Source organism: Gobio gobio (genome assembly GCF_949357685.1).
Source record: "Gobio gobio genome assembly, chromosome: 5".
NCBI classification, from domain to species: domain Eukaryota; kingdom Metazoa; phylum Chordata; class Actinopteri; order Cypriniformes; family Gobionidae; genus Gobio; species Gobio gobio.
This window is the reverse complement of record NC_137101.1, coordinates 19,250,007-19,272,372: the sequence shown is the minus strand read 5'-3', so window position 1 is coordinate 19,272,372 and position 22,366 is coordinate 19,250,007. Positions and strand designations below refer to the sequence as shown.

The following is a 22,366-nucleotide window of genomic DNA, read 5'->3' as shown; positions in this document are numbered from 1 at the left end:
AATTCTATAAAGGAAACCCATTTTGCCACTTTAATGAAATGTGACAACACTTTCACATCCTGTTTTACTTCAGGATGTTCAAAACCTGTTTTGAAATGAGACTTGATACTGTATGTTCCCATAGAAATCATTTGACGGTTGGGTGGTCACAATTCAGATTCAGATTGTGGAGTACAATAGAATAACTTTTTCTTTTTAATTCTCGGTCTCTACAGGTTTCTCAGAAACTGGAACAGACAGACGCCCCTGCTAGGCTGAAAGAGGACATGCACAAAGTAAAGGAGCTTTTTGACAGCATGAAACGAGGTGGTTGGAGCTGAAATTCCAGATATTGTTATTCAAATGGGTATTCACACTGTTTTTTTTAAGATGGTCATTAAACTGGAAGCGTCTCACTCATAGATACTGCCATTGTCATCAGCATTATAATAGGAAAGACGGATTCACCTCTGTCTATTGGACACTGTAGGGACCAAGTGAATGTAATGTATATTGATGAACTAGGGTTTTAGAGAAGCTTATCACTGAGCTTATATTGGACTAACACTGAGCTGTCTATACAATGTATCTCAGCCATATGACTTGGTAAAGCAAAGCAATGCAAAACTTGATTAATATGGTTTAATTCGATTTTGTTCCTGCTTTCTTAATCATGTATTCTTTTACTACAAGGTATACATTTTGTACATTACTTTTGAAAATAGATCAAACTTTTAGGGGGGCATTTTGCTGTCCTGGTCTGCACTATACTAATACAATGTGTGTAGTTTTATTTTAAACCAATGTTACATGCACAAGTGTGATCACCGTTAATCTGTGTTCTTTTGTCGCCCTCTATTGGTCACACTAGTTATTATGTTAAGTTATTAAAGGATTAGTTCACTTCAAAATGAACATTTCCTGATATTTTACTCACCCCCATGTCATCCAAAATGTTCATGTTTTTCTTTCTTCAGTCGAAAAGAAATTTTGTTTTTTGAGGAAAACATTTCAGGATTTTTCTCCACACTATGGACTTCAATGACAACCAAAATGTTGAAGGTCCAAATCAATGGTCAAGTTTCAAAGGGCTTCGAAGGGCTTCAGAGAGAGGTTCTGCACGATCCCAGCTGAGGAATAGGGTCTTATCTAGCAAAACCATCGGTCATTTTCTAAAAAAAAGAAACATGTATATACTTTTTAACCTAAATTGCTCATCTTGCGCTGCTCTGCAACACACCACGGATTGCGCAATCACGGAAAGGTCACGCTAGACGTAGGCAGAAGTATCGCCCCTGTGTTTACAAAACGTACATACGAAGACTAATGCAAACATCCTTTAAAAAAAAGGTTTAACAATGATGTCGGACGATTTTGAAATTGGACATGGAGTATTTTTTTGTAAAGGGTGTTTGTATTAGTCTTCGCACGTTTGCTTGGGGCGGTACTTCCGCCTATGTCTAGCGTGACCTTTCTGACATGATTCTGCAATCCGTGGCACGTCGCAGAGCAGCACAAGATGAGCAATTTAGGTTAAAAAGTATTTAAATGTTTATTTATTCTTGAAAATGGCCGATGGTTTCGCTAGATAAGACTCTATTCCTCAACTGGGATTGCGCAGAGCGCCTGAAGCTCTTTGAAACTGCATTGATTTGGACCTTCAACATTTTGGTTGCCATGGAAGTCCATTGGGTGGAGAAAAATCCTGAAATGTTTTCTCAAAAAACGTAATTTCTTTTCGACTGAAGAAAGAAAGACACTAACATATTGGATGAGATGGGGGTGAGTAAATTATCAGGAAATTTTCATTTTAAAGTGAACTAATCCTTTAAAGGGATTGTTCACCCAAAAATGAAAATTACACCATTACTCACCCTCAAGCTATGTGTAGCATATATGACATTCTTCTTAATACAATCAGAGTTATATTTAAAAAAAACTCCTGTCTAGCAAGCATTATAATGGGAGTGATTGGCAGCCCAAAATTTGAAGCCTAAAAAAGTGCATCCATTATAAAAGTAATCCAGAAACTTCAAAAGGCCTTTATTAACCCCCAAAGCTATGTGGAGCCCTTTTATAATGGATGGATGCACTTTTTTGGGCTTCAAATTTTGGGCTGCCATTTACCATTATAAAGCTTGGAAGAGCCATGACATTTATTAATATAACTCAGATTGTATTCGTCTGAAAGAAGAATGTCATATACACCTAGGATGGCTTTCTGCCTCCCTTTGGGTACAAGTTCGGTACTGTTTTTTTTTCCAGAGCATAAAATATGTATTGATTAATTGCTATGCAGAACAATAAAAATATGTAGAAACTATTCAATTATTTTTGGGGTGCATTTGCCTGTCACAATGGCTGTTGTTCGATTTACTATTTGCCCATTTCTGTTTAGGAGTATGGCTTTTCCAATCAATAATAAATAGATTAATTATAACTGTCGTAGTTTGATCAGTGTTTATTCCATTTCTAGAAAAATAGAATACACCAAAAAAAATATATAAAATATTAAAGAAGAAAGAATAAAAACATAAAATGAAACATATCCAATAATGTATCAATATTCAGGACAAGGTTTATCATGGTGTTTATCTTAATGAGCAATACCAACACACACACAGACACACACACACACTAAAACACACACACACACACACACACACACACACACACACACACACACACACACACACACACACACACACACACACACACACACACACACACACACACACACACACACACACACACACACACACACACACACACACACACACACACACACACACACACACACACACACACACACACACACACACACACACACACACACACACACACACACACACACAGCAGCAGCAGCAGCAATGAATAAGTTTAAAAGAAATCTCTTTGACCTCATTTACCAATTGAATATTAATATATATTTTTATTAGGCTAAACTTCAAACAAACGTTATAGGCTAAACATTATATAAATATAAAGGACTCCCATATGGACTCACAACAGTTTTAATAATTGCTTTCTTATTTTTGATACATATTTTACTTTCTTTTTCAAGAACCAAAAACAAATGTTGGGTTTTACTGTAGATAAATTTATGTATATGAAATTTAGCAAACAATTAAATAAAATGTATAATATAGCATTCTTTCTGTCTATTTGTGGGGATATTAGCAAAACCAAATATAACGTTTTCTAAACACAAAGAAAAAGTGGGGGTCAATGATATCAATTACAAATCTAGTCAAATCTTTCCAAATTTTCCTTACATGAGCGCAATGCCAAAATATATATTTTTTTAATTCAAGAAAAAACAAATTACAAACATGCATCTCTTAGAAATATATAACATTTCTAACAATGTACATATTAAACAAGTCAAATCATTATTCCACAATCATAGAACAAAAATGGAAATAATGAAATAGAAGAAAAAAGCAAACAGATATTAATCATGGTACATGAAAGATCTCATCACATTTCTTCAAAATAGAAGTACATTTTTATCAATTATTCTTAGTGTTTTGATTAAATATAGGCACTACTTCACATAAGAAATCTTTAAAAGTAGGAATTTTCTTCAGAAAACTTTGTTTGTGAAAATAAAACTTTGCCACAAGGATAAGGAAGTTAACAGGTTTGGGTTTTCAAAAAGACAAATGGCATTCTTAATGTGTAGATTACAGTTCACTTTAGAAAAACAATAAGAGCTCAAATCAGTCCAGAAAATTGATGATACATACATTACAAGAGAAACACAAATGACAGATGTCTTCATTTTCATTCTTACAGAAGGTGCTCAATGCCAAAATATGTTTATTTTTTATTTATTAATTTTTTAATCAGAATTTAAACAACAGTACCTCATTTTCAAAATGAATAAAACAAGAATATAGCTATGATGTGACGCAAAATTCAAGCCGGATTCCTATTGGCTCAACGGAGTTGGGCGAGCCTCATTTTCGTGGGGTGCTCCTGCGCATGCGCGCTTGGCCACCGACGCGTCACTGCGCATTCAACATGGACCCGACGGTAAAGCGGTAGCGACAGACGCCTCTACGAGTCATGTTTATATTCGCTCATTACGACACTTCGTTATTTAGAAGAAAGCACTCCGGTTGACTCCGGAGTGGAAACCTAAAATGTATAGCTTCCAAAATCTACCGCGCGTCCTTGGATAAGTGATTGATGAGATACCGGTCATGGCTGGATTGATCAAGAAACAGATCCTGAAACATCTCTCCAGGTTAGAGCTGATCCCTTACTGACACACTTTACATACATGTCGATGCCTGATACATTTTAACCGTGACTCGTAGGCTGGGATGAGTCCTGCTGATGTGGCTGTGCTGGATGACACATGCCGATGGGTCATAACTGGGATTTGACAGTTTGCCAGAGAAAATGCTGTTCCACTGGGTTGATGTCAAAACATGCTTTGGGTGTCATGTCTCCAGCTAAACTAGTCTGTCTGCTCTAATCTTAATGTGTTTTTATGGGTCAGTGTGACAGAGCTGGCTAAATCCATTTCTAGATGTCTTCTGCTTCTGAAGCCACCCCTCATCCCTTTCAGAGAGGTTAAATCTTGGGTAATAAGTGGATTCACTTATTATTGGCATGACAGCCTGACCCCATTTCCAGCCTAATGTTGTATTTAATTGACACTTAAAGGTCAGTTTGTTATCAAGTAGTCTAGTAGGATGCTTAGAGGATGTAACCCAATGATTTATCCAGATATTTATGATTATGAGAGATAAGTGTCAGGTTTAATAGTCTGAATGTGAAAACCCCATGTTTATAGATCTTAAAATCAGCATGAAATGAAAAATCCATGCATGTTTTTCATTTTTTTAAATACATTTTTAACCAAGATGTCATAACTAGATCGTCTTGCGTCTTGCATAACTAGATCGTCTTGTTCCCAATCCTGGTCATGGAGTAGCCACAACACTGCACATTTTTGATGTTTCTTTGATCTGACACACCCAAGCTGATGAGTTTAATTATGTGTTTGTTTAGGGAGACCAGGACCAGGGTTGGGAACCACTGTTGTAGTGAAAATAACAGATTTTCCCCTGGTGACGTATACAGGACTGCTCCAATCATTTAGTCCACTTAAATCAGGGGTGTCCAAACTCAATCCTGGAGGGCCACTGTCCTGTAGAGTTTAGCTCCAACTTGCCTCAACACACCTGCCTGGAAGTTTCTAGTAAGAGCTTGAGTAGCCGGTTCCAGTGTTTAATTGGTTGATGCTAAACTCTGAAGGACAGTGGCCTTTCAGGAGCATGATTGGATACCCCTGATTTAAGCCCCACCCCTTCAAGCTCGCCTTCATCTGCCTCCATTTTTAAAAGCAACAGCCCCATCTCAAAATCCAATCAACATCCAATGCATAAAACCAAGTCTCCACCCTGTGTTTTTTTCTCGATAAGCTGTTACACTTGGAAGTACATCAAATTATGGAGGAACAGATCTTTCGTTCATCGTGACTTTAAATCGTAATACTGGGTAGGTGACTTGTCCCCTTGAGTGTCTGCGGTAATTTTGGGTGTGATGTACAAATTTGGACATTTTGTGCTAATATTAGGACAATATCTGCAGAATTTCAGTGGAAATACATGGTAAAAGAGCTGAGAGGTCTACAAAATCAAATTAGCCAAGTTTTTTAGAGGGATAGTTCACTCAAAAATTAAAAATCTGTCTTCATTCCAAATTTGTATGTCTGGGGCGATACACCTTATTCTCGAATCAATACTATCACGATACTTGGGTGCCGATACAATATGTATTGGGAATTTAAAAAAAATGTCCATGTTTTTTTAACATTGGACCATGGGGAAAAGTAAAATCATACACTTAAACAGACTATACATGATGTATAAGTTTAGTCATATTTACAAAAAAAATTCATCACAGTTTTATTTCAGAAGCATCATACAGTACTACATTCTCTTGAATAAGCGATTCAGTAACAAATAAAAATTATTTAACAGTCGTTTGTCGTTTGTAAACGATGTAATAGATAGTCATTATTTGAAAAGGTGATATGATCGCTACCGTAGACATCAGTGTTTATATTTGATTTATAAACTTATATCCCAGTACTTCTATGATTTGATCATTTGAACTATTGTATCACAGAAAGAATGATACTATGAGGTTGAAAAGACTGTTTGTGAAGCTGTTTCATACATAACTCTCTCTGGATGAGCGGCAGCGCCAACACAGATTTGAATGTTGCGATATGATTTTGTCAAAGGTTTAATAAACAGACGAAATGGAATAAGATCGCGTAGGTGTTTGAATTGAGATCCCAATCTTTTACAGATTAATCGTGCAGCTCTACTGTCTTATCTCTCTTTCAGCATATGAAGTAGCGCAAGGTCTTTTCAGTGCATTCAGTCTCACATCACTTACACGCGTCCACTTGAAAGAGATATTAGATCACTTAACACTCATAGATAATGACACATTTCACCCTCTGTTGGAAGAAAAGCGGGTAACTTCTGTCTACCTTGTCTACAATCAAGGGCTAAAATAAAGCAATTTAATTTGAATTAATATCGATTCTGGATTTTAAAATCGTGAACAAAAATATCGCGATAGTTAGGTGAATCGATTTTTTTTTTTTAACAAATTTGTGTGACTTTCTTTTGTGGGGCATTTTGAGGTCTAAAACAACATTGAACCCCATTGACTTTTCATTTTATTGACAGAAAAAACACGAGCAATTATGACTTAAAGGTGCGGAATGTAGGATTGACAAATAGTGGTTGAAATGGGTACTACAGTCCAAATTCAAAATATTGGAGATCGTTGTTTTCCCCGCCCCCTCCTCCTCAGACTCGATGCTCACGCGTGGGTTGCCAGCTTGAGGACACGCAACAGGAGTGAGCGCAATTGACAATGAAAGCCACATTGTAAGTTGATGAGTTGATTTATATGCGTTTTAATGCTCTCGTTCATAGAGATTTTTAGATGGATGCTGAGGCTTTTTAGGTTGGGTAGAATCTGCGATTTCTGACCCAGTTTGTTTGCTGGCTTCCAAAGCAGCGGTATGCCAACTGGCCTGGGGTGTCAAAATACTATTGGGTAAACCGTCAGCGTGCGGTTTCACTCAGACCAAAACAAAAACGGATATTCTGACACGGAACACACATTTCAAACTGGCTGTAGCATTGTTTTTCTGAGAAACAAGTAGGCCTAGGTGAATTTAGCATGTTTTCTTACATATCGGCAAGCATATTATGATATTTTTATGCTTTAGTAAAGTGAAAAACGTACCTTTTTTATGTTACCTAAATTGTTTATTTTTGGGTGAACTATCTCTTTAATAGACAAAAAAAGGATGTTCAGGAGATATGTAAAACTTTCTGAAAATGCATTCCAGTTGTGTTGAAAGAAATCCGCAGGACTTTTAAGGCCTATTCACACCAAAAATGATAACTATAAAAATAACTATATTAGCTTCCATACAATCAACAACATTGTGTTCTCGCATCTTCATTCACATATATCATTTTCTGCATAAAATACACAAGCTCTTTAAAAGTTGGATGGATTCTGATTGGCTGTCAATGATTTTATTGTACCAGATAGAAATAAAGAATTCTAAAAGCAAGTCGAGTGAGACCGTTCCTCACTTGTGGCATGGACTTGCATATTGTTTTAGTATTATAATCATTATTATTACAACTTTATAGATATTGTCCATGGTGTGAATGGCCCCTAAGACAGTCGACCCTTAAGTTGCGCAGGGTGATAGAGTCGTGTCTCTTAACTTCTAATGTGTTCAGTTTGTTGTGGAAACTTGAATTAAGTCTGGGTGGATTTGTTAGAATGAGGCCTGGGTTCAATAGAAACAATGTTTCGCCTTTGCGGCCGAGTGCACATTGTGCCAAATGGTTTCACTATTGTGTGCCATTGTAGTGTCAGTTCTTGAGTCCAACCTACCTGCATTATTTATTCCCTCAGTGGAGCGAATCCAGATGAAATACAATACTACACCTATTCATTCAAAATGACACAAGGGCATTTGGTAAAATGGTGAAATGTTGTCTCATTTGATAAGCGAAAGCTCAGTTCCACGATGTTGACCAGTCAGCGTGATAAAATAAAGATGTGTGGGATGGCATCTCATAAGGGTCGTAACTTTCGGCCATGCCCTACATTCAGGGTGAATAGGTTTGGGGCTTGTATATGTTAGTTGCGAACTCTGCATTTTCTGGAGGAATAGTGGCGCTCAAGGCCTTCTAAAAATGCACTCTATGGACCTTGACTTATTGTTTATGACGTTGTGTAGAATTAATTTGCCACTGAGAGACTATCGCCCAGACTTTGACCTACACAAAATCAAGTTTAGATCTTGCAGCAGCACTTTTTCAGTCTGTAGTAGTCTTTTGGTAGAAATAACTTTTTTGGTACTTCGGGTACGCATAATATGAAAATTACTATTATATTATTTTAAGTATATTACATTATAATATATACATATTATTTATATTACATAATTTATAATGTTTTTCGAGGGTCTGTGAAAATGAGAAGATGCCCTGAAGAGGTCTGATTTGAAGCTAGGCATTAGTGGAATGAAACATGCCTGGCTTGTATTTCTAGTCGGTGGCCCCCATTTTAAAAGGTGAAATAAATAACACAGTCCTACATTCTGTTAGTGTGTGCTCATGGTTATTCATTGTAAAACCAGGGTAAAACTCATGTGGTGGTCAATGAGGCTGTTTGCCCTCTCAGAACTAGTTTTTCAGATACTGCATGAGCTCCAAGCCAGACTGAGAATATTATTTCCATCAGAAAATCAGTGTTATTCTTACGACCACGGTTGATCCAAAGGGATAGTTCACCCACAAAAGTCATTATTTACTCACATCAGAGTTGTTCCAAACCTGAAAGAGCTGCTGTTTTTCATATAATGAAATTGGGTGGAGACCAGTCACTATTCAAGTTCACTGTATGGAAAAGAGCAGCCTGAACATCCTGCTAAACTTCTCCTTTTGTTCTCCATGGAAGAAAGAATGTCATACAGGTTTCTAAAGACCTGAGGGTGAGTACAGTAGAGTTAATCATTTTTGACTTAATCTTTGTGTGACTTGATTTTGGTTACTTTATTAAATTAAAGTAACACAATACTCATTGTACGCTTCAAATGTTTTTTCACAAGGAGGAATAAAATGTTTTAAAGTGGAAGACTGTAAAAAAATCAACACCCACACAGGAAAGAGGCAGCGGTCTGACTGACACAATTGAACAGATGCATTCCCAGGTGCATTTTCAACAGCACTTCTACAGTTTTAGCATCGATCAGGTTTATTGCAATAGACCTGAAAAGCAACATGTTGCTTTTTAGCAGCTTTGGTCGATTATGTTGATATGGGTTACTATTGAGGCCGAGGTTTCACTTTAGTGTGAACTGAAGTGAAACTTAAAGCACCTTTTAATTTATCCAAAAGGAGGTTGTCTGATCTCAACTGCACACCCACACAGACTCAGAGAACCACAGCAAATGGCTGCTTGTGGAGTTTCCCCTTGATTCTTTGGTAGTTAGACTTTAGCTTTTTAGCTTCACAGTCTTAGAAATAAGGAAATGTAGATCTAGGCCTAGATATGTTTTGAAATTGAGCTGATGGGTTGTGTTTTGAAAGACTAGTCTTAAGAAGGGTCAGTGACAGTGTAATGAAACTGATTTGACATGAATCAGTATTGAATGTTGATTAAAAAGTTGTTAACACAACAATTATCTCAGACGATATATGCACACCCCTACATACGTCCAACTCGTTTTTTAAAATTTTGGCCATGTTTAGCAAAAGGCTGCGTGTCCACCAAAGTGTTTTTTCACGCGGCTGGCTGGCGTATTCAATTGTTTTCAATGGGAGCACTGCATGCGTTTTTAGAACGCCATGAGCGTAATGAGGCGCTGAGCGAGTATTTCACGCTCAAGTGCTGAGCGCTCAGCATTTTTTTACTGGTCGCCGAGAGTTGAAGAATGTTCAACTTTGAGTAAAACGCAGTGCTCATCACTGTCACTTTTCACCCAGCCGTCCAATCACAATGGAGGAGGGGCGGGACAAATACAACACCGACCAACCGCCACACACCGTACAATGCCAACAGTTGAAAACAAGCAGTATAATAACTGAACAAAATAATTTAAAACAAGAGCCAGAGCAAATACTTTACATTGTATCAGCATTTTTATATTGAATCCATACAGAAACAAACTATCTGTGAAATGAGATACTAGTAACACTTCCGTGGATATTCCGTATCATAACAAGCAAAGAGTCTCAACTGAAAAAAACGCTGCGTTTTCAGCAGAACGCCTAGTGTTTTCAGCCGGCTAAAAATGCTTTGGTGGACATGCGGCCTAAGAATCAGACTCTTTAATGCCCGTTTCACACATACTCCGTTTGCAGTGCGTATGCGGTGCGTATTTTTTTCCGTACCCATGTTAACGGATTACAGCTTTCACACTGCACGCGGATGCTGTCCGTCAGTCCGTTCCAGGTGCGGTGCGTCTGCAGCAGTGCGGCGATCGTTTCCGTACCGAGTCTATTTTTTGCTGTGCTGCACTGCGGAATTAAAGTGACAGCACATTGTTCGCTTTAAAATAAACATGTACTGACGCGAAAATCTAGTAATTTTACCACAGATGCATATAATTTAAAATATACTCTGTTTCAAAGTCAACACATGGCTTTTTTTTCTCGGATAAAGCAAGGAAACGACACCTTACCTGGCATTTAGGTTAAAAAAAATGAAATAATGGAGAGCACGTACGTTCCTGGAGGGGGGAAAACAAAGGTCTTTATGACCTGCTTTTAAAAGGGTTTAAAGACGAAAGAAAAGACGAGAGTCGGCTGTTTTTGTATATAGCGTATTGTAAGTTTCTAATTTAAAATGTTTATAGGCTATAAGTTATATTTAAATGTTTGCCACTTGTGTGAGCTAAATCTAAAGTATAGGCTATATAAATATAAAGTAATTAATTGAATAAAACGTTGTTTAAATGTACTACGTTAAAACGTGACATCTATGAAAGTGTAAACAAAGAGAATTGCAATTCTGACAAGCCATGTTCAGTAACAACTTTTGGATTTGAAATAAAAAAATTTTAATTAAATGCTGTGTTTGTGGTATACAACCGCGGATCAGTTGCGCACTGTAAAACGTGATCAGTTGAATTAAAAAGTGAGGAAACTGGTTGCCTTTAAATTAAGTAAAAAAATCCTCATACGTAATTGAAAAAAATAAGTTATGTTGAACTGTCAAGTTCACGTATTTTACTTATTATTTTTCAATACACGTGAAGTTTATTTACTTAATATTTTGAAGTCACTGGTTTTCCTCACTTTTTTTTAAATTAAGTCAACTGATCACTTTTTCTAGTGAGTGTTGTGTCCTCTGAGAAGTTAATTAAAAATGTTTATTGGGTTTATATGTTTAGTAGGTCTATGTTTATATAGCAAGTGGTTCAGTTCTTGACCATAGCGTGGGTTGATCAGTATTTGTAGGCCATAAAAAAAGAGCAGTAATGTCTTCTGTCTGGAGGAAAGCCCTTAGTAAAGTAACCGTCTGTTCTTTTTTACCGCTGTGCTGTTCATCCTTGCTTCTGTCAATGTTATCGCCATGCCGACCTTCCTTGGGTTCTGTCCCTCAGCTGTTGTTCTCTAACGACTCCCATTGGATGCTGATTTTTTTTCCTGCCTATCATGCACCTCTTGGGCTTGTCTAAAACCCTGTGCTGAGGACGGCTCTATGAGGCTACATACACTCACATTGCACTTGTTTGTTTGTGTGTGTATCACTGTGACATTTGCAAAGGGTCTATGAGGGCTTCTGTCATCCTGTGAATAACTGCTGCGTTTGGGCTATTCAGAGCTCTCCTTCTGTGTCCTTGGCGTAAAGCATTAGATTAATAATAAGTCACCATAACTGGGGCATAATCTCTTTCAAGCATCTCATTCAAGAGATGCCCACACTTTGAAATTCATCCAGTGAGTGCAGGGATCCAAGCTGCTATTGAGTTAGGTATGGTCGACAAAATACTGAGAATTTGTCACTTGATAAGTTGAATAGAAACATTAAAATTTCAAATGGATCCTTCTTATTATTCTGCACAACCAGTGCACATTATTCCTTTAAAGGAAAAAATGTTAAAGCTACACTATGTAACTTTTTTAGTTTATTCTTAGCTAAAAACACTTAGTTCTTTCAAAAATATATGTGCTCATTAATGTATATTTACTTCTTTCAAGTAATAAAGTATTCTCGTAAGTTTATAATATGCTCCATCTTGAAAGTACATTAGCCAAAGAGGAACATACCGGTAAATTCAAGCTTCGCCTTTCGCGTTTTAACACTCGATGGCACTGTGTCGAATGTGGACGAGGTCGAGCTGGAAGCCATGTTAATCTTGGATTAAATCGGCCACCGTAGGTGGAAGGAAATCGGAATTGAGAGGAACAGAAACTAATATTCACTGGATGGTCATATACCTTTTAACCGCTAGATGGGGGAAAATATAACACAGTGTAGCTTTAACATTTTGTAATTCTGTCATTTCAGTTTGCTCCGCCTCTGAAAACCACATTCTGTATCAAGTGACTTCAAGGCCACATAAGTTTCAACCAATGGTTACAGGTCGTGGTTTCAGGAGTGGAGTTGGTCTCAATTCACTCAATTCTCAATAAAATGAAGTCCAACCCTATATTTGTTTTTCTTTTTAAATGCCTGTTTCACTCGAAGAAAAAGTTACATTTATGGATGTAAAATTACATAAAAGTTGTTTCATGTTGACTTTAAATGGCTTCCTATGTTCACAGACAAGAGCTAAGTGTATACTTCAAAATTTCAAATACACTTATGATGCCTACAGTAGTGGGGCGTCTTATCACAGTGTAACAGAAGAAGCTGTATCTGTGAGCTTACTTCCCACAGTGATGCCAAAATGCAAATGATGACATTATTCCAGCTTGATATCTAATTTCTTGGCAGTATAGACAGAGTGGCCACCATGATAAACACACTTAATTACTGTATGGTGAATTTACTGTAAAGCATGACTGGAGTGACTTACTCCCTTTAGGAAATAGTAGCAGCAGCAGCGATTGTATAATAGACCAATTGTGACATTCTAATCAGAATTTGGCAATCAGTAGTTTATCGCTATTTTACAGTAAATTTGAATGTGCCTCATCCACCATTATCAAGTTGAAACGGTATAATAGTTTTATAATAGTTTATGCTTTCAGCTGCCTAAACAGTATTTTCTACTCCGTTTAACATATTTGGTCATATTTAAAGCTTGCAGTCCATAACTTTTTTTTTTGGTTAAAAATGATCCAAAATAAATTTTTGAGCAAGTACATAACCAGCCAGTGTTCAAAACTATCTCCTTACCTTGGCCCGATTCACAACGGTAAGCTTGTAATAATATCATTTGAGTGGTACCGGTAGCTTTCCGCTGGAAATTCGAGCATAAACATGTATCCATACATAAAGAAGGAGTCCGGCTAGTAGTAATATCGCATGCGAGGATGATGCAGGTGGCGGATCATTTATTGCCTTTTCTCACAGCAGCTGGAATAATTAAATTGATCATTGCTGTCAAAAGCAAAGGATTAGACTGTACAGAAATGTAAATCTACACTTCTACAGGTAACTAAATACACATAGTAACTCAATGCTGATGTTGTTAACATGAACAATTTGAGAACAAGTTATAAATAATAATAATTTGCACGGTTTGATGTGATGTGAGCTAAGCGATCGTTAGATTTAATCACTGTTGGTAGCACGGTTTATTGTAATGCCTTTTTTTCTCAGTTGATCAGAACTAAAGTGGTAGACATGTTACTTGTTCAGATGACATTTTCCGGTGAAAATTTTGGTCGTACAAGACCTAGAATCTGTGATTCCGAAGTACAGTATCCACACCGGTGCCGTGACTGACAGCCAGCCACACAAACTCCTCAAAACATAAAATTCACCCACGCTGACGATAATTCTGCAAATAACTGCAATTGCAGGTTTCAAACAGAGATGGCGACAAAGAGGCAAAACGTACAGACTGCAGCTTTGAATGTGTTCTGCAAAATTCAGGCCATAAATGAAGTGCTGAAAGAATATATAAAAACTATGCAGATGCTGTGAGTCTACTCGTTCTTTTATGTGATTTCAGTCTATGGGGCTTTGTGCATATTATGTGACAGTTGATTGGTATGAATGAGGGTCTGTCCATGTGACAGTGCCGTCTTGTGTTGTTTAGACCCGACACCACCCTCACATCAGTTCAGCAGTGCTGGTATCACTGGGACAGAATGTGTTGACTGTTATAACACTGTTCGTTTTTGTAGGAGGTTGATTTTATAGTCTTTCAATGACCTTCTTGTCATCTAGGATGGGGCAGTATGGCGATATACAACATGCAATTGTAAAAATGTGTGAACTTGTAATACTCAATTGACTTGTCCTTCCCACTGGTTTTGATCTTCAGACCCTCCTTGTGTTTTCAACATTGAAGTAATAAGTTCACTGAATAAAGATTAATTTACCTCAGATTTGCTGGATTACCCAGGTGTAGTTGAGCTGAGCCCACCTAATGTCACATGGCCGGCACCGTGGCACGTGTCCGATCTCTTCACTGTAGTGGTGGAGCGTTCTGACCCGATATCTGATATATCAGGGACTGAAGGTAGGCCGTGTCTGAATGAATATTTAACCGTTCCCAGAACGCAGCTACGTAATGCGGAGGCCAGACTGTTCACGTTTCATTTTGAACTGGCATGTCTATGAAAGTTTGCATGGTTTCACACTTTTCGTCCCGTAATGAACAAGCCCACACAGCAGCGGTTTAGTGATTCACACCACAGCACAGTCCTGTGGAAACTCAGAAAAGGAAACTTCTCTGCCTCATCACGATTCCACCCTTTCACTTTTTTTCCCCCTCCTCAACACTTGCATTTTCATTACAAAAATAATAACAGTAAGTTTTATATAAGTTTTGTTTTGTTTAATTCATTTTTTGTTTGTTTAATTACATTTATTTATTCATCTAATATATATTTTATTCATATAACTATTTAGTTTACTTTATGATGTAATTATGTTTTTATTGTTTAATGTATTATTTATTATTTTATTTTTAGTTTACATTCCTTTTTTATTTTATTTCATTTCATTTTATTTTATTATTTTGTTATGTTTTATTTTATTTAATATTTTCCATTGCATTAAGGAGGACTGTAAAGAGAGACTCTTTGAGTGCCATGCTTTCCCACCTTTTATACAAGTTTTGTTTTGTGTTTTTATTTATTTTTTCTATTTAATAATTTTTTTTGTTTAATTACATTTATTTATTTTATTGTTTCTTTTTTATGCACTTTTTAAATATTTTTTATTCTATTCTATTTAATTTAATTTATGGTGTAATTATATTGTATTGCTTTTCTTTTCTATTGTTTAATGTTTAATTTATTTATATTTGATTTTTAATTTTACATAATTAATTTTTTAATTATATATTTTCCATTGCATTAAACAGGACTATAAAGAGAGCTTTTTTTTCCGATGCTTTCCGACCTTTAGATACTATCATCCTTATTCAGTCTTTGGAAACACAGACACTGTGAACTTAATCATCTATCCTTACATGAACTAAAGTACAGTTGTTTCTAGGTTTCCAGGTCAGTGGTTACCTCTGGACAGTTTTTTTAAACTCTTAGTTGCCTCTATTTGAGAAGCATTGAAGTTATTGAAGGAGTTATTATTGTTTTGTCACTCAGTAAATAAGCTTTAATAATCTACTTGTAGTCCTTTATATAGAGCTCTTTATTTGATTCTGTTGGAGTGAAACCGGATTAACCGGCCATCTAAGGCTGTTCGCTCAAACACAGATTACACCTAGTCTGGGACCTAATTACACATTTAACGGTGACTCTCAAAGGAGCCATCATTTTAAGTCTAGCTTTCGGTTTAATTTGTGTCAGAGAGACTTAAGCGACTCTGTGTGTTAGTGCTTTTAAACTGGACTGAAAGTCAAATAAACAGGCCATCCAACATCTTCAAGCTATTCATGACACAACAAAAAAAAAATTTGCCCAGACTAGCATTGACCTTGGCCACATCATAGGCTTTGATTGACCGGTTTTTCCACACCCTGACCTGTTTGTGCCATTAGCCCGCCGAGCGAAAACAACTAAAGGAAATGATAACAAATGAGTTGTGTTATCAACCTCTGTGTTGAGAGCCGTGCCGAGAACATTGCTCTTGCGGGAACACTCTTAAACATTAACTGAAAAATCAATCAGCGTAGAAACAGAAGGTCACGCCATTCAGAGCTCTGCTTACGTTCTCCTGGTCACTGTTGCGCATTTAGATCCTCAAAGTTGCTATACGTTCAAGCTTAGCTTCAGAGAACGCTCTTAATCTATTGATTTCATTGTGCATGGCATGTCAGCAGTACATTATATGAAAAACTTAGCTTGTCTGCGATCTCCAAAATGCAAATGTACTAACTTTCCCCTGTTGGCAGTTGTATTAATTTCAATTGTTAATGGAGCCGCATTTTCACCCATCAGATATTTTTTTGCCTCTTTAGTAAAAGAGCGCAACAATGGGATCATTTACTGTCCAATTAATGGTTGGATCGATGAATAATGAAGGAATAGCTTCCCATGTAAGACAAATGACCAGCAATAGTTTTGGATTACCCAAGGCTACGGTGTTAAATGACGTAAATACATTTTTCTGACTCTTTTATTGATTAACCATCTACACTCTAAAAAAAAGGTTCTATATGGCACCAAAAATGGTTCTTGGCTCGTAATCATAGGGGAACCTTTTTTAGTGCTATATAGCACCAATTTTGGTGCTTCAGTGGTTCTTCAGCGGTTCTTCAGAGGCGCTATATATCACCTTAGTCAAAGAACCAGTGAAGAACCTCTGAAGAACCACTGAAGCACCAAAATTGGTGCTATATAGCACACAATTTTTTAAAATCATTTTTTATTTATTGATCTGAAGTCAATGCGGCCCTCCATTGAAGATCAATAACTTCCAGTCAGGGTTTTTTTTTTGTAATCAGTGAAAAGCACATAATCTAATATGTGATCATATTGTGTACTTTAATCGGTGAACTGTCATTATTGAACTTTATTAATGTGTGAAAGCGTACACACACACACACACACACACACACACACACACACACACACTCGAAATCTCACAGCTCAGTGGTGGGTGGTAACAGCATGACTGCTTGCTTGTAAAGCTGTAATTACAGTCAAGAGAAAGAGCCATTAAACCATAATGGAAAACTGCAATGTTGTTTTTTGTCCCTCCCCTCATTCTCTTCATTCATCTTACTGATTTTATTCCCTCATTTCTTCCTGTTCCTCTTTCTCTTTCTCTTTTCTGCAGGTTTGCTAAGAACCTCTCCCCAGATAAGATTAATCTGAGCACTCTGAAAGGGGAGGGCCAGCTTACCAACCTGGAGCTGGATGAGGAGGTTTTGCAGAACATGTTGGATCTGCCCACCTGGCTCGCCATTAATAAAGTCTTCTGCAACAAGGCCGCCATCCGGGTATGAGATGCCATGGTTTCTTGATCACATCATCACTATGAGTCCCTCTGACACTATAATCATAGGATCTGCTGGGAATAGCTCTGCTGATTAAGCTCAACCCTCTAGATTTACACTGTTGGGCTGCATTGAAAGTTGCCTAATGTCCATGTTCTATGTTGTATGTACCATATCGTTTATCAAACAGTTTGTAGAGTTTTTCTCATTTATGCATAGTTTCGGATAATATTGTTTATTTAATTGTGTATGCTGCTTTCCCTTATTTTTACGTTTTAGATTATCTTTGCTGTCATGTAAAGTTAATCTTTAAAGGGGTCATGAACAGGCTTTTAAAAATGTTTCATACTGTTGTCTGAGGTCAACTTATGACGTCCGTGTCGTTTTTACATTCAAAAACATAATAATTAATAAGTAATGGGCTATTTTCTACCCTGGTTTTGAGGCTCTCTCAAGAAACACTGGGTTTTTATGGGCGTGCCGCACTGAAGACTTGGAAGTAAACGCCCACGGCTAGGATTGGATAACAGTTTTGCATATTTAATGAGCTTCAGCTCCCCTGTTTTGAAAGCCTGTGAGAAACGGCAAACTAAATGATTCGTCCCACAAGCCTCGCAACATCTATTTATCAAACAAACACAATGATTTATCTCTCATCCACCCGCGATTGATTGGAATGTTACTTTTTTATTACTTGGCACGCCCGATCGGTGGATATAACCGCGAACCGTGCATCACACACACACACACACACACACACACACACACACACACACACACACCAAGGACGTTGTAGACTGCATGATCAAAACTTCCGCGATTGTATTTTTCCTTCAAATATCAAGTCAAGAGAGTGAACGCACATCAAGAAAGGAATGTTATTTAACTATTTAAGATGGCCTGTTTTGGGCTAATGTTTTGGTAGCCCGTCTGGAAAACAAATAGCCCCGGGACGTTGGGCTTTGCGAGCCCTGGCCAATACATGTCCGAGTCTGATCCCGATTCGCAATAAACCAACAACACCACAAATAAAGGATTCTTCGGCCTTTGACAGTGTGCTAATGTTCAGTTAGACACGTACACATAATCAATAGATATCAAACGATCTGTAACAATGCAATACTGTCAAATATAAAAAACAGTTTTACTCACATAAGTGTGGTTAATCTCATCCTGTCTGCAAATCCAGTCTCTTGTTTACAAATGAATCCAGTGAAATGAAAGAACAGACGCGCAATGTCTTCCCCATGTGAGCTGGATATTCATTAAAAATAAAGTTCATCCATGCATTCATAATATTGGGATCAGAATGAAGCTTATGCGGTATGTTTAGAAATTCGATGCGGTTTAGCTCCATGTAGGCCTGTGTTATGAGTTGGTGGGCGGGGCTACAGAATCAGACATTCTTCTTCTGTTGAGGCGGTGCTTCACTACACTCTGATGTTATAGCTGGGCACATTCTGAGATTGATCGTTTGCTGGGCCTGGTGTCTATAAAAGCTTTTCTTTGACTAACAAGGAAGTTTTCAGCTCTGAAACTTACAGGATATTCTTATATTACCATGACCTTTTATATATCAAAAGCTCAAGGGAAAGTTGATTTCTCAATTCATCACCCCTTTAAAAAGTTACAATTTAATAACAATTAATAATTTAATAATATCTTAAGCAAAAGTCCTATGACATTTTTGAAAATGTTAAATAAATTATTATTAAAAAAAAAAAAAAAAAAAAAAAAAAATATATATATATATATATATATATATATATATATATATATATATATTTATTTAAAATGTATTAATAAAAATTAACTATTTTAAACACTACAACATTATCTAGTTATAGATATCATTATACGATTATATCATTATATCTATATCTAGATAATGTTGTAGTGTTGAAAATAGTTAATTTTTATTAATACATTTTAAATATATATATATATATATATTTTATATTTTATATTTTAAAATTAACATTGGCCAATATATTATTACTATAATAATAATGCAAAATTATTATTAATATTGATTATAATAGTGAAAATTATAATAAAGATCACATGTAATCTTTAGCAAGTATCATAATAAATAAACATGTTTCATAATTGTACATTATAAATTCATGTGTAGTGTTTAAAATAGTTTATTTTCTAGCCTTTTATTTTAACAAATTATATTTAAATTTAACATGAATCATATCAATCTAACATAACTTGATAATAATAATGAACATACTTTCTAATAATAATAATGTATTCATATAATTATAGTATTATTATTATTGTTAGCATTAATACTTATTATTATTACTGTAATAATAGTGATAACAATGTAACATTATATTATTAATAATAATAATTTAAATTTGTAATACTAATTATATACAGTATATCTAGAGGCTTGCAGCAATATTATTATTGCACAGCATCATAGACATGACTACACGCATCATATCTCAGCGAAGGTTCTGCAGTGCAAACAGTGCCTAATTACAGGCTGTGTACTTTAATTACAAGGGATCCTGTTGCATAAACTGTAAATATATTTTATTTTTATATTTGTGTGCCCTAGATCCCATGGACCAAGCTGAAGACTCATCCAATCACTCTGGTAATAACATTGTAGTAATTTTTTTCAATTAATTAACATGTGTATATATTACATCTTTTTGTTTAATTTTGTTTTGTGTATTTATTTATTTATTTGTTTTTTGTTCATTTCATTTTTGTTTCTTTTCAAATCACTGCTCTGATTAAAGGTAGTTACATTTTCTGCAGCTAAATTATTGAGGCTGTAAATCATTTCTTTCAGTCTTTGGATAAAGTTGTCATGGAGATGAGCACCTGTGACGAACCTCGCCCTCCCAACGGTCCTTCACCTATTGCAACAGCCTCGGGTCAAAGGTCAGTTTCAGTTGATCGACTCTGCCTTGATTCATATCTCTCCTCTGCTGCTTCCTGTTTTCATAGTTCCCTCTGTTATGAAAAGCCTTAGAAAATATTGTTTGTTTGTTTTCTGGGCTAGATATTATTTTTTGGTGATTTTTTTGTAGTATAAAACGTGTATTATGATATTATATGTTTATTTGTGGGTTTATTTTGTTATCTTTTTCTCATTTTGCCAGTGAATATGGTTTTGCGGAGAAAGTGGTGGAGGGCATCTCACTCTCTGTGAACTCCATAGTGATACGCATCAGCGCCAAAGCCTTTAATGCCTCCTTCGAGCTCTCGCAGCTCCAGGTCTTAAGCGTCAACACCAGCTGGACCACTGGTGACCTGCGATACACACGCATCCTGGACCCAATACGTGGAGAGGTGACAACGTAGATCTCTCTGGTGTTATGTTGAGGCCATGAGGCATGTTTCTCTGCTAACACTATGATGCATTCTAGATCCTAACGTTTAAGGAAGTGAGCTGGCAGATGATCCGGATTGAAGCAGATGCCATTCAGAACACAGAACATGAGGTCCTCAGAGCCCCCATACGCCTCATTACTAACCAATCAAAGATCAGAGTCACGTTAAAGAGGAGGGTAAGGATCCATACACATTCATTAGACCTACAAGACCTTCAAACAGTAACATACGGTTATGCACAGAATTAGATCCAAACTGTCGATTTTTGGATCATTATGTACTAGCGTGTGTATTTATGAGAATGTGTGTAGTACTCATTCTTCTATGGATCAGTCAGGGCAGCCGGAATCCATTTTTCTGTTGGTAGTCTGAGTATTGGCAGCTGATAAGAGGGTTTTGTCTTGGTAGCATTCAGCTACACACACAAACAAAACTCTGTGCATTAGTACGCTCAAATCTTGTAAGATTAAATGAAATACAGCGGTGTTTGAGAAAATTTGGGTTTAAAAATCCTTTGCCAACCTGGAATTTTTTAAAAATATTTGTAAAAAAAACAACAACCAAAAAACATTATGAAGTAAAATACAGAAGACATTTGAGATTCTGATTTGTAAAAAATAAATAAACAGATAAACAATACAACTTTCAAAAAAAAAAAATATATATATATATATATATGTGTATGTATATGTATAAAATAAAATGTAATATAGTATATATAATTGTAATAAAATAACTACCGTTCAGAAGTTATAATGTTTTTGAATTAAGTCTTTTTTGCTCACCAAGGCTGCATTTATTTGATCCAAAATATAGCAAAAACAGCTATATTGGGAAATAATATTAGTACAATTTAAAATAACGGTTTTCTATTTGTATATATTTAAAATGTTATTTATTCCTGTGATGTCAAACTGAATTTTCAGCTTTTTTTTCCATTACTCCAGTCTTTAGTGTTATATGGAAAGCTTTTGTAACATTATACATGGCTTTTCTGTCACTTTGTTTTGATCAATTTAATGTGTCCTTGCTGAATAAAAGTATTAATTTATTTAATTTCTGTCCAAAACAAAAATATTCTTATTGACCCCAAACTTTTGAACGGTGTTGTATAATGTTACAAAAGCTTTCTAATTCAGATAAATGCTGTTCTTCTTGGTACACAACATCAGAAATGTTTCTTGAGTAACAAATAGAATGATTTCTGAAGGATCATGTGGCACTGAAGACTGGAGTTATGATGGAGTTTTGCATCACACGAGTAAATGACATTTTAAAATATATTCCGCTTTTTTAAATGGTAAAAAGATTTCACAATTTTTCATCAAATAAATGCAGGCTTGGTGAGCATTCTTTTAAAAACATCAAAAAATCAGTAGTGTGTATGTGTATATATATATTTGATGAAGAAATTAAGAATTGAAA

The 22,366-nt window shown here is 36.1% G+C and overlaps 2 protein-coding genes across 7 annotated transcripts in view; both read left to right on the top strand.

Annotated features, from left to right (window-relative positions):
* Positions 1 to 2,301, top strand: part of plxnc1 (plexin C1) — a 32,061-nt gene extending 29,760 nt beyond the window's left edge. The window contains exon 31 of the mRNA XM_079817841.1: positions 216 to 2,301. Coding sequence (XP_079673967.1) covers positions 216 to 320 — 105 coding nt within the window. The 3' untranslated portion in view covers positions 321 to 2,301. The remainder of the gene's footprint in view (positions 1 to 215) is intronic.
* Positions 2,302 to 3,943: 1,642 nt separating this feature from the next.
* Positions 3,944 to 22,366, top strand: part of bltp3b (bridge-like lipid transfer protein family member 3B) — a 49,377-nt gene continuing 30,954 nt past the window's right edge. For 3 of the 6 annotated variants that reach the window (XM_079816584.1, XM_079816583.1, XM_079816581.1), the window contains exons 1-6: positions 3,992 to 4,231; positions 17,422 to 17,584; positions 20,157 to 20,195; positions 20,397 to 20,488; positions 20,710 to 20,899; positions 20,977 to 21,117. In XM_079816584.1, the coding sequence (XP_079672710.1) occupies positions 4,188 to 4,231; positions 17,422 to 17,584; positions 20,157 to 20,195; positions 20,397 to 20,488; positions 20,710 to 20,899; positions 20,977 to 21,117 (669 nt within the window). In that variant the 5' untranslated portion in view covers positions 3,992 to 4,187. Of the gene's footprint in view, positions 4,232 to 17,421; positions 17,585 to 20,156; positions 20,196 to 20,396; positions 20,489 to 20,709; positions 20,900 to 20,976; positions 21,118 to 22,366 lie in introns of all 6 variants that reach the window. The other 3 variants (XM_079816586.1, XM_079816582.1, XM_079816585.1) reach the window with 2 other exon arrangements.